The 27,149-nt window shown below is 37.5% G+C and overlaps 1 protein-coding gene across 4 annotated transcripts; it reads right to left on the bottom strand.

The window, feature by feature from the left end:
- Positions 1 to 1,707: 1,707 nt before the first annotated feature.
- On the bottom strand, positions 1,708 to 26,913 carry LOC124633583 (protein rolling stone-like). Of its 4 annotated transcripts, none has more exons than XM_047168873.1 (6): positions 26,653 to 26,913; positions 9,662 to 9,812; positions 9,207 to 9,415; positions 6,164 to 6,328; positions 5,380 to 5,607; positions 1,708 to 4,992 (listed from the first exon to the last, which is right to left on the bottom strand). In XM_047168873.1, exons 1-6 carry the CDS (start codon positions 26,699 to 26,701, stop codon positions 4,844 to 4,846), a joined length of 951 nt encoding a protein of 316 aa, XP_047024829.1. In that variant the 5' UTR covers positions 26,702 to 26,913; the 3' UTR covers positions 1,708 to 4,843. The 4 variants fall into 4 exon arrangements, with proteins under 4 accessions (XP_047024829.1, XP_047024831.1, XP_047024841.1 ...); XM_047168875.1 differs by having other exon boundaries at positions 6,164 to 6,310; XM_047168885.1 differs by lacking the exon at positions 26,653 to 26,913 and adding an exon at positions 25,762 to 25,992 and having other exon boundaries at positions 6,164 to 6,310.
- Positions 26,914 to 27,149: the final 236 nt, after the last annotated feature.

Raw genomic sequence — 27,149 nt, 5'->3', positions numbered from 1 at the left:
ATTTGTTCCAGATTTAGTTTCTGTTATTAATTGGATGCTGTTTGAGTGACGTTTCTTGCGTATGTGATGAAATGGTCAGGTGCAGACCAATTGCATATTTTCATAGGTCAGGTTTTTTATGATTTTTAATTGTCCTGACCTACACAGTTGCATTTACAGAAATGTTATATATAATTTGGAAAAAGATTGTGATAGTAGTATTTCTATAGAGCTAAGTTTAGCTTAGCGTAGTTTAGCTAAAATCTAAAACATTCACGAAATGCGGCGGAAATCGATAATGTATACAAGGTTTTTGCCCTTTCGGGTCAGTTGCCTTTAAAGGGTGAGTACGTGAACACTCCTATGCATATATTAGGTCGAGGACTTCTCCGAGAGCCGGTCTTCTATCAGTAATTTTTATGCGACCGATAATACTTTATCGTGTAATTACTTACTATAACTTGGTGGCACGCTAACTTAATAAGTGCAAATGGAATAAAAGAAGGCAATTCTACCTTACTTAGCAAATACTTCAAAGATACATAAACTTAAATCACTGATCTAAGTAGGTACCTGCGTACGTACATTTCCATAAGTATTTACGTACATGTTAATAAAAAAGGATTTTCCGTTTGCTTAGAATGGACGTCATAACGATTATTAAGTGCAATTATAAACATATTTAAGTTGTTGAGGATTTTTTGCTTAGATAACTGAGTTTTGATTGCTGACGTTAACCCTCATTTTCGGTTAGTTTTGGGGAAATTTTGATGGATGTGAAAATAAAATAAGTAAGAAATATGAATGAAAGTTTTGATGAGTGGTCGCATAGTGGGGTAATGACAATAAATAGGCCGTTGTTGCTTCGAATAGATACTACGATGATAATGAACAAGTTTTCATTATGTAGGTACTGAGCGATCAGTTTATGAGATGATAAAGGGAGTCCCTGTTTGCTGACCTATTTGTGATAATATTTTAATTGTTCGTTTTGGATTATATTTTTTACTGTCGTAATCAAGTTTTAATAAGAAAATCAGTAACTTTGCAATTGCAGATTATTATTAATTTTTAAATCACTTTTATCTTAAAATAAATAAAAGGGGGCTATCTATCTAAAAATAATAATTTGTTGCAATTAGCAATACATACCAGCTTATACTTTATTTTGTTCACACAATACACTAATTATTAAAATAAAATTTAAACTTGTTTGAACGTCGCGCTTTTACGTTTATTCATAGGTTTGCGCGGTTCAATAGTTATCAGAGTTACACGCAGCACGCGTGATGCAGCGCGCGAGTGCCGCGCGACTGACGCTACGAGTGCCGTGCGGCTGGGATGCTGCGCGCACGCACGTCAGGTCGCTGCGTGAACCGCGCGCCGCGCCGGCTCGCCCTCAACCAGCCCGTCAAATAAATCCTTCATGCATCGCGAATGATTTCGATCACACTTTTTACACAACATTTTTTAGGTTCACCTTGATTCTATTTCATTAATGATATGGTCAGTAGATGGAATGCGAAATATAATATATTTTAATAAAAATAAAAATATAAGTTACCTCAGAAAATTATTTCATTTATTATCACGATTAATTGTTACACGTGTAATTGATAAATTTACACTGATTAAAATACGATATGACCAGATCCCTTAGGATATTTTCTACAACTTTCGTGAAAATGGGATTTTAATAACATTTGAATTAAATAAATTCACGGCCAATTTCTGAAATAGACCAGAATACTGAGGATCTCTTTATTTTAATACTAGAAGATACAATAGTTATTTCCAGAGAGATTACAGTCCATTACAATTTTATAATAATTAAATTATTGCTTACAATTTCGAGATTACAAGTCTATTATTGCTTATTAGTTTAATTAACAGTAATTTAATTAAAAGAAACATTGCATCACAGCATTTTGTCCGATTTTAAATTAGGGCTAGGAACGATTCATATCACTATTAATAAGTCCTACACTACGCTACGTAGATTCACTTACATAAATGCTGACACAAATTAAGTTCGGAGCGAGGCAGGAATGTTCGCAAACTCAGCTTCTCACGACAACAGTATCTAGCTATAAGTAATTTACTATTTCTATGGAAATGCAGAATTACTTAGTTTCCCGCGGGCTGCTCCTAATTGAACATAATACCTATGTTATTTACTCGTTTCCTAACAACAGTTTATGAACAAGGACACCATGAAAAAATATTCTAATAATGATAATAAATTAATACATATAATTATAAAATCAATAATATTCAAAGATATTGACGGGCCAAGGTGATAGAGTTCTGTTCTGTTAGATGTCACACTCCTATAAAGTTCTGTGCGGAAAACTGGTTTTATTTTCAACTTTTCAACATGGTAACCCGAATTGATTCAAGATCAAGGGAGTTGAAATATGGCACATTATTAGTGTAAGGTGTTTATAAGTAATATTTTAGGATAACAACACTATTTACGAAAAAAAAGAAGGTCCACTTATAAGTGGGCAGTTACGATTATAATTTTTGCAATGATAAAAACATCGCACATAGGTTGCTACGCCAGCAATTGAGCTAAAATATTTCACTTAGGTATATAAATTATCTATACCTGCAACCCAGTAACGAATAGGTATAATTTTCTCAAGCGTGACCTTTTTCGTTTCTACGAACCATTTCCCTCCATTTAACAATCGCACCTTTGGGCCAAAATATCGTAATTTTCATAAAATCGATACCAATTCAATCGATACATACATAAATATCACAATTCGAGTAAATACTACATATTAGTGTAAACTTGCGCATAGATTGTTTTATCAGCCGCCACTTAAGAGGTGCATAATGGACTAAAATCGAATAAAATAGAACCATTATTGGGTATTAACATATTTTTGTTGTTATTTTTTTTAAAAGTACACCTACATAACACAACAGAGTAAAGCCAATTCTAATGTGTTAAAATATTTCAATTACCACCATATTTTCAGATGGAAAAACGATGGAAAAACCGTGGAAAAACCATGTAACTACAATATTTATTTTGTGGTTACTTGGGTCTTGATTTCCATGAGTTCATGAAGTTCCGTTCTATACTTGTCTAATCCATTATGCACCCGTATAAGTTTATAACAATGAGGTTAACATCTATAGCCTCTTACAATAAAACACGCCAACCTTTTTTGACCTATGGTTATCAGGAGCATTATTAAAGTTATTAAGATCTTTTTCTATTGAAGTTATTAAGATTCTTCGTATTTTTTGAAAATATACGTATCCAAAGTTCATGACAGAAAAAAACAATAGGTTTTTACTCCCGATAACTTTGGTCAGTAAGGGCATGCTGGTCGCTGGTGCTCGAATGTTTTGCACTCAAAACAGATAGTATTCTCTAAAGTACAATTTTAGGCACTACATTACATCAGGTGCCGCTTTTAATAAAGGTATAATGCACATACCATTGACTTAATGCTAAGTTTCTTTGGAAAAATAGGAATGCTTTAAGTCGAACGAACATTAATGATAAAGCAGTTACTGTATTAAGGAGTAACCGCTCATTCACTCGACATTTTATCTAAAAGCGATTCACAATATTCATTATATTATTTAATGCAATATTATTGATTGCATGCAATTCCCATACTACTACAAGTAGGTTTATTTTAATTCACTGTACATCGAAGGCTGTTTGAACAAGAATACAACTGCAATTTTTGTAAAAATTGTGCAAAACGGGACACCATTCAATGAAGTCCGTTTATTTCCAGATGTTTGTCCTGAAGGCATTTCTCAAAGCTTGCAGATGCGTTTTTGTACTTGACCATCGATATCACGGCAGACATTTTTGAACATCACACATAAGATGTTTTTACAGTCGTAGTTATATAAACAGAAGTACATGCCTATCTTTGATGTGCACAAATCCTGTATGAAGCTAGGAATGTTTTGAACTGAGCAATTAAGCATTCCAACTATTTCATTATTGAAATGAAAATATAGCTTCTTTTACATGTTTATAGTTTTGCATAACTTAAGCTTAACGCCTTATAATATTATGCTCGCAGTTTTAGTATAAAAACTACGTGTGTAAACATTAAGACTATTACGTTAAAAGAGATTTTTCATGAGAACTGTGCAGACATAAACACAGATATTTCTAACATGAATGTATAAACTCGTAATACAACTTACAGCAGGAGGCTCAATTAATACTAAGTTGTTTTGACGTTACACTGAAGTTCTTGAAGGAAAGCGACAAAAACACTTGTCGCTTAACTTCGTCAAATATACTAATGAACTTAGGTATAAGCCATTTGGGACGATTTTGGTGCCAGTATATTTTCTTTTCTGCCGATAAATGATTTTTTTTACATTAATGAAGATGGAAATAAAATCTATACTGATAATTGTATGTGACAATGGCTTAATACGTTAATTGTCATCTTTTCGATAAAGTTTTGCAAAAAAAGGCACTGTCACTGGGATTAAATGCACACTTTGACCAAGAAAAGTGAGTCACGAGGGCGTAACCGCAGCTTGTTCGCAGCGTAAAAATGTTTACACTGTTCTTAATTTTATTTTTCTACCACTTTATTCATAATTCCAGACATACGTTAAACCCCCTGTATGCTACAAACGCGGATCCACAGGGGACAGTGGATTTCCTATTGTGTTATAGTCTGTGGCGTACGTGACTAAAACCTATTTTAGCCATCGAACTCCTTCGTCTCTTTTTTACCAAAGACAAAACAGTTCTGTCGCTGCTCTGGCTTTTTTGTTTTAGGACTTCACTATGAATAAGACAGTCGAAAAATAAAATGTCCAAGCACGTTAAAAGTAACAACTAGTGCAGTTTCCCGTGCGATCAGTGTGTGGGCAGGGCGAGTCGGTCGGCGTGGTTGCGGGCACGCATGCGCGAAGCGAGGCGAGTGCGCGCGGCCGCCACGAATGTCGCGAGCGCGTGCGCGAACACCATCACCACTGCGCAGAGGGCTACGAAGCCGAATGCTGAGCCTGGATAGAAGAAAATAATAAGATTAGGTAATGCTTTGTGTAAATTCTCAAGATGGATTGAAACCCTTCATAGTCAATCAAACCCTACAATATAGGTACGAGTCTTATAGTAGTGCAAAATACTAATTTGGCGTTCTAAAATTACTTACGCAGGCCATAAAAATTGCAATAAATTCGTTTAACTTGGGATTCGTTAGAACAAATGACTCTTAATTATTCTTATTACCGTGTCACTGGAGCATGAATGTTAGTTTTTTTGTAATTTGACGATTCTGCCTTCATAAAAACCGACTGCTCCAGTAGGCACCTGTGTTATGGCCTTTAAGTTACACCTGAAAAGTTATATAGTACCTAGTTTCTGTAACAACTTCTCAAAAATAAACTAACCAGGTTTATTCCAATCTAGGGCCGGATAAATAGCTGGCCTTCCAATCCTGTCAGTGCCGCCAACAGCCCAGTAAAACGCGCTAAACACGCCATACGCGAGTCCCGCGCCTGCACTGTACAGCGCGTGCGCGGCTCGCACGGGATGTGACGTCACTGCCAGCTCCAACAGCATAGACAATGAGTTCCCGCCATGAACCAGCACGTTTAGGGCATTCACCTCGTGGATTTCTGCAAAAGAGATTTTTGATTTTAGAATTATATAGTGAGTACGAGTGACGTATCGAGTATTTGAGTACGAGGCTTTTAAGAAAAAATCTGCCATTATTTGCCATTATTGTTAAATCAGTTCAAACAGGAGGTGGACCATTTAAATAAATCGATACATTAATATCAATTTGTAGACAACTGGATGTCCTAGTACCTACTGGAAAGATAAATTGTTCACTTGTGTTAGAAGCTATGACTATTTTATAAGGCGCATACCTAATCGATCAAAATTACAGACATGTTTTTCCGTAATTTTATTGTAAAAGTCACACATCATGATCATGACGTAAATACATAGTTGATTCTTTGGTCGGGAGAATATGCTAGTATATGAAAGTATACGCGCCTAATATTGTTATATATCTCTTGTGTTAATACCCGTAGCATAACTTACAAATAGCCTGCTGAAGATAGCCACCCGTGAGTGAAATAATAAAACTTCAGAAAACGTGAGAAAATGTTTCAAGTTTTTTAAATTACATAAGTGCCCATATTATACTGTATAAGTAGTACTTACTAGGATCATGTACTAGGGCCCAATAAACAAGCGAGATGACGAAAGCCAAGTCCGTGGCAATGTTATGAGACAGCCAGTAGGCTCGGCACAGCAGCGGCGTGCGCGCGCGCCGGCCCAATGGTATCGGGATCTCGTCCTCTTCGCATGCTGCAAAACGTAGGTTGACTATAAACACACGTAAACATACGCTTAGACATGCTGTTAGTTAGAGAATTAAAATAGATGTCATAATTTGTTAAAATCTCCTTGGTAGCAGAGGAATCGTGTTAGCTTAAGTCGATTCTATTTAGTCAAAACATTTCTAGCTACGAGACTAACAAGTAATGTAAACCCTACGTAACAGAAACTGTTATTTTTGTTAATAAAAAAGTCGCTCAGCTGCAATCCTCGTTTGAATCGAATAGAATACGATATCCAACGTGTTCGTATCCAACAATACACGAGACCGTATTATCCACAGCCATGTATCCGTGCGAGTTAACGAAAGTGACCGTTTGTATAAATCCTTTTATGTCGCACACAATTGTCTGGCACTTGGTATTGAAGTGGACAACGTCTCAACCGTTCAACAATAGCTGCGAATAATACTCGGACTGGGCTCAGTCGGAATGAGGAACCAATAAGGATAATTTGAAGCACAATGGACAGCGGGCCCGCTCCACTCTGATCTTAATTGACGCGAAATTGCTACCAATCAAGCGATCGTGACCCCCGTCGATAGCGTGCACCAAAATATTATCCAAATGTCTTTATTTGAATATGATTGCCCTTGACAAGTATCGATGAGAACAAATACGATAGGACAAAGCGAACCAATAACGTTGTTATTAGGAGGTTTCATCTCAATTGATGAACAGTCTAGACTTCTTAACGCATAGTGCGACGAAAAACAAAACACGTGTTCAATCGATCCCTAGCGAGCATTTTGATGTGTACGACGACATGCGACTCAATGATTCAGATTAATTGATTCGCGTGAGGAGTAGCGTTGTCCGAGAAAACCGTTTTGTGTAATAAACGCACCCACGCGATTCACTTGACATTGACGAGTCCGACCCGGCAACAGTGTGGCCCGTACTTTCTATCACTGCTTGATTGATGAGTTCAAAACTCTATAAGTCCTGTAAAACTTACAAGCAACCACAGAATTAGTAGCAATGTCAGAGCGAACTAGTTCATAGATTCAGTAAAATCATGCAGCAATTGAAAATCTCAAGTCATTCACTTGATTTCCTCCTGCAGTTCAATCTTGCAACGGAAATCGATATGCGCCAAGATTGTTTAGTAAACATGGCAGTAGAACATTACTATACGTCGCATGGCTGCAGGTTTTGCATTTTACGGATATGAGACTAGCTGGAGTAATTTACGGCGTTCTGTGTGTTTATGATTTTGTCTTGTTTGCGTTTATATTCGTCCTGCTTCTCTTTGATCTCTGTAGATGAAAACCGCGTTAATTTCAAAGAAATATATAAGCACAGAATTATTTGAATAGAAGGTTAAACACAGGAAATGAAGACGTATGAAAATATGAGCTAATGTGACTTGTTTCAACGACATTGAAAGAATGTAATAAAGAAATTTTGAGATTTAGTTTAGTAAATTGTGCAAACGTTTCAGCCAGAAAAATAAGATTAACAAAAACATCGTAATTTACCATAGTTTCCACCGAGACCGTTTAACCTTCTCGGAAGTACCAAGTTGTAGTTTATTTAAGGAATATTATTGTTACTCAATCCTAAACTAAAAATATACTGAAAAAGACTCCGAATTTAATCACTAAAACCAAGTTTCATTCATCGTTGTTTTCGTCAACATGTTTATGAATTTTTTATTTGCTTCTTCGAAGTTGATTCATAGTTGACTTTTAATTTGTTAGTGTGGAATATTTTAATGGAACATTTATTGTTTTTAGGATGTAGACAGAATGTATCGCTTGGACGAAATATAAACCTATTTATATTAATACATTTTGCTTCATCTTACGTATGAGTTATGTTACTGATGCAAGCTCAGTGGAGCCAAAGTCTAGTGCAGATGTGTCATTGAACTTGATATTGCTTCGTTACATTGTAACAAACTGCATTTTCTTGTGCAGGTGATAATGACTCGAGAATGCAGTCCTAAAGTACAATCTTGTCGTGGTATTCCAGAGAACCGTTAAATATTTTATGATGCCTTAAGTGTTGAGAAGAAACATGACGAATTCAGGTATTAAAGAGTAAAATTTTGATTTTTAACATGTACCGAACTTTTCCTCCGAAAAAAGAAGAATGGCCGATTTATGGAATTCCTTCTAGTGTTGTTGGACAATAAATCTTTATTTCTTATAGACTACTCTTTATTATAAAATATCGAATAAAAGTATTCATTTTCCTACAAAAATCCAGGTCTTCAAGTAATTAGACAATAACCGAAACTTCTCAATAAATCCTCAGATCATGTACAATACCTTACACTTTTGATAATTTCGTATCGATTGGCGTGATATCTTTTCCTCACTACCATCGGTATCGATTTAGTAGAATCAAGGATCGACATGATTATAGTAAACCCAAAAGACTTCAGAAACACAACCTTTACCTAAAACACCCTGACGTTTGCCTTTACGTGAGACGTAAGACGTAATATTATAAGTATTATTGTAACAGAATCATAAATAAAAAGTCATGTTTTTAATAGTAATAATTACTCAACTATCATAACTTATAATTTATATTATAATATTATCACGAGTCTTTGGCTAAGGGCTCATACTCACGTAACTTGAAACGTCAATCATTGTTTAATATGGAAATGTCCCTAGCAAATTATAATTTTCTCATTTGCTTAAAATCATCATACCGAATGTGAAAACTCCTAAAGTGAAAAATATAAATTATTTTCTTATTTTTTTCACATTTCTATATTAGGTATTTTGATCATTCTCCTTTAGTTCATCACATCAGATTGAAATCCCAAATCCAGAAAATTATTTATTTGTGAAAATGGAAAATCCACCTGCTATTTTTATATTAAATTTTCAAAAAGTTTAAAAACTTACGTGAGTTGAATTTTTGTGCTCTGTACCGATGCAGGACAGCAAGTGCGAGTCCAGCCTGCAGTGCTATCAGCAAGTAGCCCCAGTTGGTGAAGTAGATGAACCACTTCATATAGTTCAGCTCCACCTTAGGCCCATCGTACAGCCGCGGCAATCGCTGGCAAGAGAAGCTGGCCACGCCAATCGACACCACAGACACGAAGAACAACCATCTGAAAGGTAAACAAGTAAATATTCTAGTAAGTTTATAATCGTCAAGTGGAAGTTAAAAGAAAAACAATGCAATAAAATAATGTTTCCTTTCATACAATTTGCGCGTGTACACGTTGTTAATTCTGGCACATTCTTACGCAAAAACTAGGTCGAAGTTTTTTTTCAGACATTAGTTTTAAATTAGAAGATGTTACATTTTTTTTACACCACAGGCCGGTTCTTATAGCAAAAGCGATGTCGCGTACCTGTATATAAGGTAGACTGTGGAGGGATGTGGACTGGATTGCCACTGACTGCAGGCAAACTGGTGAGCTGGGCTATGCTCAAGGTTGAGGGCCCGCCGGCTCGCCTGCCACATGCGACCCAGCATAGCTGGCTTACATGACTTCTGGATAGCTGTGGAAGACAAACAAACATTAATAAGGGTACGACAAGGGCTAAGTGAAAGTGACAGTCGCATTTAGATATAAACTATGCTTATTGTTAGAAAGGTTGGGATGAAACAGCATACTGTCATTATTTACTTAGGGTTATGACCCTAAGTAAATAATGACAGTATGACTGACAGTGGGCGGCGGGTCTCATTTACACTAAAGTATATCTGGACGGGTCTGAAGTCAAATCCGATAATAACCAGTGACTACGAACATTACCTGAAGTTTGGGTAGACATTTCCAGTAGAAAGTTTAACGGCCAAAAAGCAATTTAAGAAGCACTAGGTACTGAGCTAGTTTTATACGTTGACAACAGTACGTCTACATACATCGTAACATAAATTCTAATTGTACCACCGTTCAATGAGACTGCGTGAGTGGTGGACGATCGATTTTATGATACAGGCACCTCGTCTCTATTCCTGCCGTTCGTTCATAATAAATTTAATGGACATCGATGTGTTTTCACAAGCCTGGGGCGACATACACCTTGACACAGATAAAATTACGTGTGGAGCTTTTCTTTAAATTTTACCATATCTGATATATTCAAACTTTTGGAACTGGACTACTTCCGAGTTACATGAATTTATTTTTATAACTTCGTATACAACACGGTATGCATGTGGTCACGTGACACAGCGACGCTTGCTGTGTTTTGCACGCGATCAATAAAGGCATTAATTAAGAATACGTTATGTGGTCCGATGATGAGATAACGACGGAGGGGAACACTTCACTATAATCAACAACGATCCTTTCAATGCAGAAACGCTTAAATCAGATCAAAGTGTCTTCCTCATGACTGGCCATTATAATCAGTTCACCAGATAACGGAATGAAAGTTAACTCAAACATTATTTGAGATTTATAAGTTAGAGCAGTGTATCGGCAATGAGATAAGCTCATAAATAAGCGCATTAATGTTGACGTAGGTAAGTACAATGCGGCAATGAATACGTCGTTGTCTACTCGAGTATCAGCTACATGAATTACAGGAGGAGATTAACAGTCTTAGTTTAATTGATGTAGATATCCACGATGGGTCTAGCGAGCGAGGTCAATGCACAACAAATTGTGAGCCACCTGCGTCGATTGGCTGGAGCAGCGAGTGGGTGCACCAACTGTTCGCAGAATAATCACTAATTAGTACACAAGGTCGCGAGGGACCGACCCGAGTGCCATGAGGGTCTTGGCTCATGTCATTACATTAGCGGTTTTATCAAAAGTTCTTTCTCCTGCCTTCGAAGCTATTCTTTATGTTCTTGGCATTACAAAGCCGGAGAAGTCGTTAATATTCTGAATAAATTAGTGCTAAGTAAATATTGAAATGACTTACTATTATAATTAATTAAATCGAAATTGATGAAGCAATAAAATGGTTTATTTCCTTATATTTGTGCCAAATGGATAGGTAGATGCTCTCAATGTTTTTTGCACTGTCTATCAGTAGCGTGGCATAAACAAAGAATTTTATGACAATGGCGTGGAAACATAAATGAAGCTATATGGATGGCCATCATTTTATTAGTATGCATTAATTGTGAATGCGGATTCATAGTGTTTTCAATGGGGCCTGTTTCAGACTAGTTTGAATAAAACTGAGGTTTCGTCTCGGTTGGCTGGCTGGCACTGTCATTCGTGATAGTAATCTGGCCATGCAGGACCATCAATAAACCTTCTACATTGAAACTGTTGTTTAAATGTGCCCATTTATGTTCGTACCTGCACAACATGCTGTAGTTCACACGTTTGTGAATAGGTCTATACTTCTTCGTGTTCATGTTATACATATACATATTTGGGAGATAGGAAACAGTTAAAATGATGCGTACATTTTATGAAAGCAGTATTGGAAATATATCCAAGTATATTTATATTATTCTCCGATATTGCAAGTCAGAGAATATCAGGCACTATATACGTGTTGCAAGTCTTTCAATATGACGATACATGTCAGTCTATGGTCACGTAACATGAAACATCTCTAAACTACATTCAACAAAAAGATCAAATGAAAGAGTATTATCGTTCCATTCTGAAATTTTATAAATGTAGCTTTGATTTCATGATCCCATATTTTTTTTCAAAGAATGCCCTACTTTTGGAATTGTAGATAACATTTCAACAATATAATCGATATTCATAAAGATCGAGTTGAAACATGACTAAAGGATGCACATTCCAGACTTTTATGAAGGAACCCTGAAGTACAAGTATCACCAGGCAAGCTCATCTTTGCTTATTGGTTGTAGAACATAATGAAACACCTATATAAGTGCCCCAATTACGCATTAGGACAAAAAAAAGAACTCTCAAAGACTCCACAGTCGAACTGTGTACACGGTTTTGTGGGAGGCATATAACGGGGGCATATAATATAATTTGTATGTAGTATCATGTCACAATAAATGAATCAATTCATTAACCAAAACTATAAATAAACCAAATCGAAACTCCATTGACTCGAGGATAATTACTGATTTTATGAATGTAGTATGCAAAGTACCTACCATACACGCATCCGTCACGAACTACGTTTGTATGGCATTGCAACAATGTGTATAACGAATGAATATTTATATGCACTATGACTGCTAGACGGCCTGCAGACGGCTTGTCTTCCGGGGTAGCCTTGTTCTCATACATTTTAATTCATTCGTTGCTATATCCTTCATCTTATGATGCCCTAGTACTGCTAAGTGGAAACAAATTCGGTCATGCTATACGTTTAAGCCGAGGTTGAGTAACGTTATATAGATTTGTCTACCTGTGCCGAATCTAGATTGCTCAATTTTTTTGGGACAATCAGTATGATTGATCTCTTAACTGTATGGATGTAGTGCGCAGTTAGATATTAATTATTTTATATCTATTGCATTAGGTTAAGATAAACCTGTAGGTAATGGTAGGTTAGAGGTGTAAATAAATAAATAAATTTTACAACACTATGATTGTACCACGTGTTTGTTTTGCATACGTATTGTTTTAAAAGATCTTTTTATGTATTTTGCATGGGCTGTTAAGTCATGTTATGCATAATAGTTAAAAACGAACTTCGAAGTTCACTGCTGGGCACAGCAGTGGCGGATTTACAAAGGAGATGGCCAAATTTTCATAGTAAAAAAACCCAGAATCGACAGCAACGAAATGGGTACCAATGGGTTCATTATGATAGACCTTTGATTGTGCCAAAAAATCCAGTTTGAAATCCATGGGGTATAGGAGCTATATCATATTTTCACAAAAATAGGTTATGTTGAATTTATGTTGTTTTACAGATTATTTACATAAAGGACCATAAAAATCAAGGTTTACTAATATTATACATGCGAATAGTATATGCGAATAGAATATCACCATAGTTACAGTGTTTTCCTGGTAATTAAAAGGTCCTGTTTGACCTCCCCCCCCCATTGGACTATTGACATGAACCACTCCAGCAGATACGATTAAGTATCGATCTTACGTACTTGAAGAGGTTTCCCTGTTATGTGTAAACTTCTGAACTGACAAAGGTTCATCATCATCATCTCAGCCATAGGACGTCCACTGCTGAACATAGGCCTCCCCCTTTGATCTCCACAGATACCTGTTGGAAGCGACCTGCATCCAGCGTCTTCCGGCGACCTTTATAAGGTCGTCTGTCCACCTCGTTGGTGGACGTCCTACGCTGCGCTTGCTAGTCCGTGGTCTCCACTCCAGCACTTTTCGGCCCCATCTGCCATCTGCTCTGCGAGCAATATGGCCTGCCCATTGCCACTTCAACTTGCTAATCCGGTGGGCTATATCGGTCACTTTGGTTCGTCTACGGATCTCCTCGTTTCGGATTCGATCACGTAGAGAAACACCGAGCATAGCCCTCTCCATAGCTCGTTGAGCGACTTTGAGCTTTGAGATGAGGCCGATAGTGAGAGACCACGTTTCGGTGCCGTAAGTCATCACTGGTAACACACATTGGTTGAAGACTTTCGTCTTGAGGCACTGAGGTATGTCGGACGAAAAGACATTGCGTAGTTTCCCGAACGCTGCCCAGCCGAGTTGGATTCGGCGGTTGACCTCTTTCTCGAAGTTGGACCTACCTAATTGGACTACTTGTCCTAGGTAGATATATGAGTCAACAACTTCGAGTACCGAGCTTCCAACAGAGACTGGGGTGGGCTGAACATGGACATTTGACATAATTTTCGTCTTGTCCATGTTCATTTTCAGGCCCACCCGTTGTGAAACTCGGTCGAGGCCCTCGAGCATCATACTGAGTTCCTCCATCGACTTTGCCATGACTACGATGTCGTCGGCAAACCGAAGGTGAGTGATGTATTCGCCGTTGATGTTGATGCCAAGTCCTTGCCATTCCAGGAGCTTGAAGGCGTCTTCCATTGCGGCAGTAAACAGTTTCGGGGAGATTACGTCCCCCTGTCTTACGCCTCTTCTCAATGGAATCGGCTTCGTGCTATGCTCCTGTACTCGGACCGACATGGTGGCGTTATTATACAAACACTTCAACACCTCGATGTACCGATAGTCAATATGGCATCGTTGGAGTGACTCAAGTACCGCCCATGTTTCCACCGAATCAAAGGCTTTCTCATAGTCCACAAATGCTAAGCATAATGGCAAGTTATACTCCTCGGTCTTCTGTATAACTTGCCGCAGCGTATGGATGTGGTCTATGGTACTAAAGCCTCTTCGGAAACCGGCTTGTTCGGGAGGCTGGAAGTCATCAAGCCTGTGCTCGAGACGGTTCGTGATAACCCTTGAAAACAGCTTATAAACATGGCTTAGAAGTGTGATGGGTCTGTAGTTCTTCAATAGGCTGTTGTCACCTTTTTTGAAGAACAACACCACCACACCCCTGCTCCATGCTTCAGGCGTTTTGCCCTCGGACAGGACGCAGTTAAAGAGCTTCTGGAGGACTTTAAGTGCCGGTGTTCCACCCGCTCTCAGAAGCTCTGAAGTGATTCCGTCCTCACCCGGCGCCTTGTTGTTCTTAAGCTGCTTCAGGGCCATCCTAATCTCGTACAGACTGATGTCCGGGATATCTTCGGTATAATGTCGGGACAGCTTGGCTCTTGGATCTCCTGCCAAGCTGTCAACGGACTTTGCGACCGAAGTGTATAACTGTCCATAGAACCTCTCGATCTCGCCTAAAACCTCTGCCTTGGTCGACGCTATGCTGCCATCCTCCCGTTTCAGCTTAGTCATCTGGCTTTGCCCAATAGACTTGTCCTTTGCGAACACTTTGGAGCCTTGGTTTCGCTGTATGGTCTCTTTAACACGATTCGTATTAAAGAGACGCAGATCGTGTCGCAAGGATTTGGATATTCGTCTATTGAGCTGCCTATATGACTTCGCATCATGGGAAGACTGCAACTGTAGCAAGCGTCGTTCAGCCATGAGGTTTAAGGTTTGCTCGGTTAGTTTTTGAGGCCTATTTTTACGGCAGGGTCTAAAAAACTTAGACCCTACCGTGCGGACAGTTTCCACTAGTCCGTCGTTGATCTCGTCCACTGACACTAAGTTCTCAAGGCAAGCAAAGCGATTAGAGAGCTCGAGTTGAAAGCTTTCCGGGTTTTGAATATGGGACCGAGTAGGTCGGAGCGTAGACTTCATCAGACTGGACCTTTCAAGTTTAACATTGATATTCAGTGAGGCTCTTACGATTCGGTGATCGCTTCCGGTTTTTACCCTGTTGATCACAGAGACATCACTGAATATCCGTCTCTTGTCGGTCATGAAGAAGTCTATCTCGTTTCTCGTGAAACCATCGGGACTCAACCAGGTCCATTTCCTGTGAGGCGGCTTCTGGAAGAAAGAGTTCATCATGAAGAGTTCCTCTTTCTCCAGAAAGTCAGCCAGCCTCTGTCCCCTATGGTTCCGTTGCCCATATCCAAATTGCCCCACTCTCAACTCATCACCGCTTTTCTTGCCCAACCTAGCGTTAAAATCCCCCATAACAACAGTGAAGTGGGTTTTGGAACTATGTATGGCCCTACTTACGTCCTCATACATAGTCTCCACCTCATCATCGGAGTGTGACGAGGTCGGTGCGTATACCTGAATGACCTTCAGCGAATATCTTTCGGATATTCTGAGTATTAGGTATATCACCCTGTTCGACACACTGTCGATGGTTGTTATGTTGCTTACGAGGGACTTGTGAACGAGAAACCCGACACCACCTTGGGACTTTTGGTCTCCCTCCCGGTAGTAGAGCAAGTTACCAGACTTCAGGGTTACGGTGTCCTCTCCCTCTCTACGGACTTCGCATAACCCCTAATGATTGTGAACTTAATGATATTTCTGTCAGTTACTAGATTATTTTTGCAACCCGCTATATACTGAAGAGTTTAATGTTGACCAGTGCCGGTTTTAACTCTACCAGCGCCCTGGGCGAGATTTCTGCGGCGCCCTCCAACTGCAATTCAAACCAATACGAAAAACAGAGACATATGTAGTTGCGAGCGCGAATTTTTTTTTATAGTTATCAAGTATGCAGAAATTACGTAAAATGTAGCCCAATCGTACATAAGTTATTGCTGGTTGGTGAATGTAAAAACACGGGAACATATGTTCTGATTGCGCGAGCGAAGCGAGCGCTAAATTTTTTGTTATATTTTAGAACTCAAAACAAAAATTACTTAAAATGTAGCCCAAACGTAAATAACTCTTTGTTGGTGTTGGAGCCTATGTATTAAAATTTTGGGACTTAAGTAGTACCGTAAATAAAGAAAAGAAAGTTCATATAGAAAATAGAAGTTACTTTCTTATTAATAAAAGGACTTAAAAACGACGCTACCTTTTTTTTCTGCTAGGGTAGTAAAAATGTTGAAAAATAAAAACAACTATAAAGTGAAGCAAGCCCAAAAATTTTTGAGTTTTGGATCACTAAAAGTTCTAAACATATATAATAAAAGGCAACTGTGAAGTGAAGAAGCCGCAAGCGAAGGGAGCGCGAATTTTTTTGAATATTGGGACATTAAAAGTAGCTATATGTGATAAAAAATTTAAGTGTAAAGAAATCACGAGCGAAGCGAGCGCGAAAATTTTTGAGTTTTGGGACATAAAAGTAGTGTTTGTTCGAGAATTTCTCAAATTTAACGCGGAATCAAAAGAAACCGTGACTGGATCGACAGTCAGTTGTATGTGTTTGTTTCTTCGGTGCTCCAACTTTTCGTTAAATTGAGAAAAGCAGAATAAGTTAGAAATAAAGAAGAAACCGCGAACGAAGTGAGCGCTTTTTTTTCTTCGACGTCTGCAGCAAATTTGCTTGTCTATTTGACATTTTACAAGGCTAAACCTCCATATAACGCAAGCAATCCCATGTTTATTATTTTTTCAGGCTAGGAATTGACTTGGTTGGTGGTTTTAAAGATTGTTATTGAAAAACCTATTTGACTTCTAATCCTCTCAAATCGAGTGATCTATCGAATAGTATGGAATCGAATGTCCTAGGCCTGTATGGCCTTTGGACAAATCTAACGCGCCCGGCATTATACGACAACACATAAAGAAGATGGATCAAAATTGCCCCACGTCCTATAACAATGTAACGTATCTCAAAAAAAAGATAAACATGATTAAAAAAATATGGCATACTCTCTAACTTCTTTTTTTTACACCTTCATACGAAAAAAATGACTATAAATGTAAATGACATATATATAAATGACATACGAAAAACTTTCCACTAATGCGGATAGTGACATGCTTGTTACTGAAAAGAAAAAAAAAAACTTTTTACAAAAAATAAAACCGACTCCCAAAAACACTAAAAAGTAAAAAAAAAACTATTCTTAGGTGCATCGGCATATAAGTCGTAGGCGAAATAAACTTAGGTACCTACATCCATTAGACACTAACTTCTGGGCCGATGCATCTAAGAATATATTTTTTTTTGCTTTTCAGTGTTTTGGGAGTCGGTTTTATTTTTTTGTAAAAAGTTTTTTTACAAAAAAATACACACAACAACAACAACAACAACAACAAACAACAAGTAACAAGTATAGTTTTTACTATTCGCATTAGTGGAAAGTTCTCATCAATACGAATAATATACGACCAAACACGAGGTAGTTAACATATTCAGTTGTCGATTCCCTCAACCTTCTCTGGTCTCCATCATCAGATCAGCTCCAAACCTTCACTGTTGCAAAGGTCTATTCAATACAAATAATATAAGCCCAAACACAAGGTAGTTTACACATTCAGTTGTTGAGTTCCCTCGACCTTCTTTCGTCTCCATCATCATCATCAGATCAGCTCCAAACCTTCACTGTTGCATAGTGTTATCAGACATACACCTCATTGACAAGTTTTTATCCTGCGCATACCCACAACTTTCAAAAGTTGCCCTAGATTTCTCAGGGTTTCCATCATCAGGTCCTGACCTGATGATTATGGGACCACCTGTGAGGTATACCCTATCAAACAAAAACATGATTTAAAAAAATGGTCAGTAAATAGTCTTATGAACGATGTTTTCATAACAGCGCCTGAACAATTTTTAAAGCATTTTTTTCGTATGAAGGTGTAAAAAAAAGAAGTTAGAGAGTATGCCATATTTTTTTTTACATTTTTATCTTTTTTTTGAGATACGTTACATTGTTATAGGACGTGGGGCAATTTTATATGGATTGTGATCCGTCTTCTTTAATTGAAATTACTTGGTACAGGAGCGTACCGCGGCGCCCCTGAGCCCGCGGCGCTCGGGTTATTCGCGCACCCTGCACCATGTTTTGTATAACTTTGAGGAATTAAATTAAGTAATCAAAAATAAACAAGAAGGAGAGGGGTGACAGCCGGACTGGCACCCCTCTCAGTGCCGCCTCGACGTCTTGCGCATGCAATGTTGTAGTTTTGTTTAAAATTTGAATAGCGTGCAGTGACTGGTAGTGAACCTAGGCTTTGCAGATTAGAATGGCACCCTCCGGACTTGTTCCTTCTGCCCGTGCCATCCTGGTCGTGCAGATAACACAGGAAGATCCTGTGTTACGAGTTTTTATTTTATTTTTATTGAAATGCTATTGGAATATTTTTAAATTCATGATCACATAATACCTAAGTATATATAACAGTGCGTTTATTAATCGTTTATTTATATATGGATTGTGTACTCGTATAATTATAAAAAAAATCTGTAAACAAAAAAAGTTAAATTTGCCGCCCCTCTAAATCTGCCGCCCTAGGCACTGGCCTACTTGGCCTATTGGTAAATCCGCTACTGGGGCACAGGCCTTCTCTCACACATATTTTGTTAGTTAGGTCCACTTTAGGTCTTAAGTTACGATACGTTTTCTTTTTCCCTATTTATAGGTATTGCATAATACTGAATTTTCTATATAGGCAGGCGTTATCATAAAATTGTTCGCATGGTAAATCTTATCAGCGTACATGGTTGTTAATCATGAATTTATGACGCACCGCATGCTCCATTAGCCACACAGTTTTTGTATCTAGGTAAGTAATAATTAGTTTTTTAGCACAAGTATGGCTTGTCGCTTAGAGGTCTCCCTACAAAAACTATAGAGGATAATTAAAATCGACTCTTGTAAGGCTTCGCACGTGCAGTTTTGACCTGCCCTTTCTGGCCATCTGCTGTATGTATTGCGAAAACAAAGTCTTCTAACGGGAAATTGTGGAAGCCTATTCCTCTTTCACGCAAAAACTCCTGAACGGACTTTTGTTAAACTACTCTATTATTGAGTACCACACGGATTATTTTTTATCCAGCGCCGGGAAGTTGTTCCCTCGGGACGCTTGTAAAATGGCGGGTAGGTATAGTCTATAATCCAGTTTTGCATATGAATTTGCACAGGGCCGGTGGCTCGCAACCACGGAGGAGAAAAGTTTCTCCTTCGTGCTCGCAACTGTCTTAATTAGATAAGTTAGCGTTGACCCGCCATTGTTGAACCTAGGTCACAGCTCAGCTGACCTGTTTAATCTTCTATTAGTGTACACACGGCAAAGGGTTTACCCTCATTATTGAGTCATTCACGTAAGACTGGATGTATCTATACAATTAGTTAACTAAAAAAAAGTGTAAGCGTTCTAAAGGGTATATTTTGAACATTACTGCAAGGTACTAGCTCAAACAATTATTATAACAAGATCATATCTTATGTGGGTCATCTTTGGAAGAAGTTTAAATGGATTTAGAAGTTTATATTCAAACGTACATACTTGTATATTTTTTAGCGATGATCGTGGATTATCACACGTAGATTATCGGATGGCACGTTAAACTGTAGGTCCCGGTTGTCATTGAACATCCTTGACAGTCGTTACGGGTAGTCAGAAGCCTGTAAGTCTGACACCAGTCTAACCAAGGGGTATCGGGTTTCCTGGGTTGAGGAGGTCAGATAGGCAGTCGCTTCTTGTAAAGCATTGGTACTCAGCTGAATCCGGTTAGACTGGAAGCCGACCCGAACATAGTTGGGAAAAGGCTCGGAGGATGATGATGATGATGATCGTAGATTATCACACACACGTTACATTAGGTACCTAGTTATTTTGCAAAATGTTAAGGTAAGCGGTCAAGACATATTACCTACTCAAGACGGGTTCTCACAATATTAGACACAATCATCATTCTCAGATTGTGACGCTAAACATGACGATGATTGTTCATCAAATCATCATCTAGAACTAGATAATATGATAGTTTCGTACAGACGTCCCGAACAATTGTTCGCACGCAGAAGGAACCACGTGTTTAAGTGTGTATAATGCTTATGCACTCGTGCATAACCAACAGGTACATATGTGGTACAACGTCATACATATATAATGTTAAGGTACGTTTTAAAAGCAAGCTGCCAACTGCAACTGCCGACCGCACGTGCTGTTGCCGCCTCGACCCGAAACGAAAAATACTCAAAACAAGCAGTGCAGTCGCGGTAAGCGCGGTCGACGGTTGCAGTCGGCAGTTCGCTTCCAAAACGTACCATTATTTCAGTTATAATAACTTGATAACCAATGATTGCAGGTGCAGTTTTATAGAGCGCGGTCTATGAATCGTATAATGAGAATGTAGATTGGAAGTCGTAGGGTTAAAAGGTCGCGAAGATCAATAACTTGTTAACCCTTTACGACAAATTGTGTCACATTAAGTATTGAAATTACGTATCACATAATTGGATACTATTAGTTACTTAATTCAAATAATACTAATAGGTACAAATTACTCAATACTCAATTATTTATTTGCGTTCCATATGTTATTCTTAATTACATAAGTATTTACAGAAGTACTTACTTTAATACTAGTAATTTTATATCTATTTTTTTGTGTTTCAGGCTCTAGAACTGAATCATATCATCACAGCCACCACGATCAATACTGTAATGAATGACCAAAGCCCTTATCATTTCACTATAGGAATGACGTATCAAAACTTAATGTAATATTTATGTACAACTTATAGGAAAGGTCAATGCACACTAGAAGTATTTAAAGAAAATCGATATGAAAGCCGCACTACTCATTTGGGTCAGAAACTTCAAATGTAGTTCAATTACCTTTGAAAAAGTAAGTTGATAAAAACGGTTATTTCAGGGAAGGAAATCAGCACAGTAATTCCACCAAAAAGTGGTATGATTCGTTCAAGGACTCTTTAGGGAAAAGGGATGAACGTACAAAAATCATTCTTAGCGAAATCGTTAAATAACTAATAAATCCAGGAAAATACGTCAATTACTAAAAATGGTAATGAGGTAATTCATAACTTAAGTTTTAAAATAAACTAATTGCTGAATATCGGCCTACGCCCGTTTCGAAGAAATATATAGCCACATAAAAACCGCCTGCAGGTCACCACTATCTATCTCTGGGCCTATCATCTTCGATTCAGCAATTTTAGCATTATTTTTTAAAACAGAGTTACTTTGCCATTCAATATAGTGTAGGTACACAGTTGCAATGTTTATTCAGGGTACCAAAAATACATGGAGATGGTTGTCACACATTTATTTGACACCAAATCTAAATAAGGGCGCATGTTCGTCTCTATTTAGCATCGGAGTATTGACCCGTCAATTTCGGTTACCATTTTGATAATTGAAACTTGCGCATTGCCAGGTAATATTACAACTGTTAGGCAGGACACGTGCTGGCCTTTTTAGTCACATTATAAAATATACAGTGTTAGACATATTTTACAAACATTGGAATCAGTTTTCTGCATTCTTGATGCCATATATGCTAATGGATATTCAAATTCTCGTAATAGGAACAGGCTGTAAAAAAGCATTCCTTCATGAATAATATAAAAATTAACATAAGAAACTTGAACATTGAACCTATTGCCCTTTGGTAATGATTTTACTAATATGATGAATGGGAAAGATTGCGGCTTTAGATGTGTCCTCAATTATGCGTTAAGGCTGATTGGACTTTGATGAAACGTGGCAGTAATAAACCTTACACATTATGATAACATACAGGCTACTTTTTATCTCTAGGTTTGTTGTGCCACTTATTTTTCCCAGGAAAACACGTAGGAGGTGGTTTTGGAAGAGCGGGCGTTTTTGGGGGCTTTCCCATGTGATATTTGATGAGCGAAAAATGTGTTTTTTCAGCCTAATTTAAATGACTTTTTGGTATATCTTTAATTGCTTGTTTCTTGGGGACGAGGATACAAGCGTAGATTTAACATACTTCAAAATAAACTTATGATTACCAGACAATTATTTCCTAGCTTCGATAGCTGGATTACCAAATAACCGTGCCTAAGCCGAGCCTCATGTATTGATGTGGAAAGGTTTATCTCTTGGCTTTGACCTTCTTGCAGATCTATCGGCATATTTTCGTAATACGTCATTATATTTGCATTGGGTAATAAGGAGATTTTTTCGCATGTGTTTATCTTCGGTGTTTATGAATATTTAAAAAGAAATTGCTTAATTTGGAGATGGGTAAAACATATGTCTATTCTTTATATCAAAATTCAGTCATAAATCGGTGTTGGTAATATATGTAAATGTATTAATGGTTCTAGGAAAGTAGCTTATTTGCAAAAGGGGATTTCCCAGAAAATGTGTTTAGGAAATAAAAGTAGTACCTACTTATAACGCAGTGATAAAAATAATGATGACGAACCACTTCTACCTAAATATGTTCTATTTTTTATCCTTCTCAGAAGTGTTTTAAGAGTTCGCAATAAAAGTAACGTTTATTTAATTGTACCATCGATATATTGTTGCTAGCTTCTTTTTCGATTGAAAAAGAGTTAGCAGTCATTGCTGATATATCTATCGGCCATTACGGCAATTGAACGATTTGTTCGACATCGTAAATGTCGAACTAAGCGCTTGGCGACAAGACAAATAACAACCGAAGTCTTTAGTTTCAAGTGAAACTTTGAGTCAGTGGTAAACTATGTTTAGACTACGACAAAATGTCTGATATGTGACTCCCGAGTTATTTTGTTGCGGTGTTACGAGCACTTTCTTGGCTCAACAAACACTTGATGTAAACACTAAGTTTGCAAAATTGTTGTGTGGACTTTTATAACAACATACAATAGCGGATGTAATAAGCGAATAATCTTTTAAACGTTTGTTAACAAATTAATCCTCGAGTAGTTTTCGTAACAATTTACACCACAATCCATTATTAATTCGCGGTCAGCGAGGACAGACGCAAAATATTTGCACAATAAAGTAGGCCGACGACTTTTTTATTGCTTTGCATCAGAATAGTAACGTCAACAAACACACTAGCATAAAACCTTTAAATATTTATTTCGAGAATAGAACTCAAATGCATAGCGTAGGTCTCGTCTAGACTGGATGTTATAGATAACGAATAAAAACAAAACGTGCAGTACCTATAATGTCGTGTGAATGGATCCTTAGAGTGAAAACCTCAGAATGGATTTTTGCTGTTAGTTTACTGCCTTTCAAGAAAGATAACATTCCAAAGCTCGTAGTATCCTTCTATTGAAAAATTACGTCGTTCACACTTACGATGTTTTCAGTCTAAGGTATTCTGAATATAGCGTTCTGAATGTTTCGTCTACTGCCTCCTAACAATCCTTATAAATATTCAGCGGATAGTTGTATTATATAACAGTTTCCGTCCGTGGTTGGGTCTGCGTCTCGTGGGAAAATACCTAAGAGCCTTCTTACGTACAGACGACAATCTCAATCTGTCTTTCTTCAATATATTTTCAACATTATCATAATAGAGGACGGCTAATGTTCGATTGGTATTTGAGAGATTTGGCGGCCGACCTAGCGTTTGTAAATGATCTATTTAACACTTAAAATATTTTTTCAAACAAATCAGATCAACGTAAACGGACTTAACCTAAGCTTTTATTACTATTGGTGATACGATTGTAATAAACCGTCCGTGTAAGGACCGTAGGAAGCTTTTACGTTTTACACTCAGTGTTTATTTATTTAACGATGTCATAAAAGTTACTTGCACTTTGAAACTTTACAATTTATGATCTGATTCCTCTTTCCTAGCTGTCGTTAAACTGTAATGCATAATAAATAGATAACGGTCATAAGGAATGTATAAAACAAATCCATTGAAGGAAAGTCAACATTTTCATAGCATGAATCTTATTGTTATATTGGACTAGCTTCGACTAGCTTGCAGTAGTTTTTCTAACATAATCTACCTAACGTAAACTATCAGGCTGCAATCTTCACACTACAAACAGGTAGTTGTAAATAATTAATGTACCGAAAGAAATAAACAAATGAACGATAGCGTGTAATTCGTCATTACCTGTCACATTTGAGGGGTGGCTGTATCTCTGAAGCGCTGAAGCGCTTTGTTGCGCAAAAGAGATTACGTTGCTGAAAGGTTCGTGCAATCGCTCACGGTTATTGGGTTAACGGAAAAGCGCTTGAGATCGGGGTTGGAACACTTTTAACATTTCAAACTTTTTGCGCTGAGATTGAATGGATCGCTTGCAAAGATGGATGGATCTCTCTGGTGTCTTTCTAAGACTTCCTTTTGTGAATTTACATTTTTTTGTAATAATTTCTTGGGAATTAAGGAGCTTTCGCTAGATATAAAGTTTTTGGAAGATTGTTAAAATGACCATGTCTACCCATTTCTTGTAATACAATAATTTATTAAGCAGATACCTAAGTAGATAATTGTACTACGTAATTAGAATTTTATAAACATTTACTTCTTCTTGTTATTAGAGAATTGTTTTAACGATTTGTGTTGGTGCTGAGAAAAGTATAATTTTAGTTTAAACAATGTTAGGTGCAACCTGTTTCCTGAGATATTCTTCAAAAATACACAATGTGGGTATTTTTAATTTTATAAAATTAATTAACTGACCGTAATTGACATTACATCGTTAAGAGAACAGACGTCATACACCGAATGTCTTGTAATTTTTCTATTACATTCATTAACAATGACATAAACGATTCATTCGTTTCATAGATAGTAACGTCTTGTCGTGTAAAACGTTTAACAAAGGACTTCAAATATGTGACGTACGAAGGCCTGCATTTGATTGTATTAATGTCTACAAAGATTTGACAAAAATACAAAAATACAGGCGTGTTTTTCTGAGTTAACCTCGAGTCTCGAGAACTGTCGCAAATATTGTCACAATTAAGTTCTTGTTTACCAAAGTCATATTCGTAAATGTTTCAGATTTCAATAGGTACACGCACGGAATGAAAAATAGTCATAGAACACTTTTATATAGGAAATAAAAAACACAAATCATGTTTATAATAAAGACGTGTAAGGTATTCACACATTATCGTGATACCTATATAATTTATTTATTATTCTCACGCGTTTAAATAATGCGTAAAAATGCAATTACATTACACGTGCATGAATCATTTGAGACTATTTACATTCCCTACACAAATATAGTAATCGTAATCCAGTTGTAATATAAGTCGGCATTTACACTTACATAGATCCAATTTCGGCAACTTCATCTTTCTGGTTCAGGATTCAAGTAATCAGTTACAACGACCGGCGTATCAAAATACCACACTATTAAAAACGTTTACAAGTTCGCATTACGTTGTTTTTGAACTCCGAAGAATGTGTACGATTCGTGTATCGCGATGTTTTTAAAAGGGAAGCGGTGCATTGAAATGAGCGGGTGTGCGCATGTACGGGCTGACGGGCTGACACTGCGGAGCCGGCCGACACAGTCAATACAGCAGCACCGTCCTCACACGATCTCCATTACAATTAACTCATCCGATAAGTGGCTCCTTCGGTCCCGGCAACAATCTCAGCGGATCAATGCCACCGCGCCTCAACTATCGACGTTACGATTAATAGTCCCACATGACACTTAATACGAACAAATGGCTTCCTAATTTAAAACAATTGGCTAGCCTCGCGAAACTATTCGTTGACCCATAATGATGAATTTTTTTATTTATTATTACCACGTATGAAAACGAAGGACAGATTACTTATACCAAAAAAATAAATAGAAACTGAATTAACTATTGCTTACATTTTAAATGAAAAGTAATACAAACACGTATAAAAACTTGTGCATGAAGCAGTACGCTTTTGATTGTCACCATTATCACAGAAAATATTTATAAACTTGCTAAACTCACTGCGTCCGATTAGCAACAAATCCGATACTAGAAGGAAATAATGGTATTTAAGTTAACTACATCGGAAACAAGCACTAACGATTGTTATGTATATGAACCATAAAACTCTCACATTCTTCGTATCGACAAGGATAAAACAATATAAAACCTATAATTGTTAATTAATACTATAGCGTACGATATCCGTGCGTAAATCTAAGAGGAATTCTTATCAAACTCACCTGAGTCCACACTCTTCTTCATGGGCACCATAGCAACATTTTTGCACATTTTTATAGCTAATATTATTATGCACTTCGTTGGAGATATTTTTTAAATTGTATGTTATTTTTATTTATATTTTTTTGTTTAGGTTTCGTGATTAATTCCGATGGATGTTTTTTTATTTAGTATGGTGTATTATGCATGGGTGCGTGTGGTGTGCGGCGCGCGTGGCCGCGACTGCAGCGTGCAAACAGTGGCGGTGGCGAGCATGCGCAGTGGCGGCGCGCGCCACCACGCCACGCCACGCTACTCCGGCTCGCTCGCCGCTACCGGCTACGAGCTGCATCACCACAATCTTATGTACAAATATTTACTGACAGGAGAAAGATACACGTAATAAATCCATTAGCCAAATATTTATTCAACAAATTATAAGAACTGGGGTAAGTCAATAAAGAAAGATATAAAAATAGTACATAAATAGTTCGCAAAAAATAATTTCTGAACCAGAACG

This window comes from Helicoverpa zea, chromosome 1 (assembly GCF_022581195.2).
Source record: "Helicoverpa zea isolate HzStark_Cry1AcR chromosome 1, ilHelZeax1.1, whole genome shotgun sequence".
NCBI classification, from domain to species: Eukaryota; Metazoa; Arthropoda; class Insecta; order Lepidoptera; family Noctuidae; genus Helicoverpa; species Helicoverpa zea.
This window is presented reverse-complemented; position numbering and strand designations above follow the sequence as displayed.

Coding starts and splice junctions, on each gene's coding strand:
- LOC124633583 (XM_047168873.1), bottom strand. CDS start 26,701: ATGTGCAAAAATGTTGCTATGGTGCCCATGAAGAAGAGTGTGGACTCA. Junction 9,416..9,661: donor ACAGTCTACCTTATATACAG/GTACGCGACATC, acceptor TTTACCTTTCAG/ATGGTTGTTCTTCGTGTCTG. Junction 5,608..6,163: donor GGCCCTAGTACATGATCCTA/GTAAGTACTACT, acceptor TCTCTTTTGCAG/AAATCCACGAGGTGAATGCC.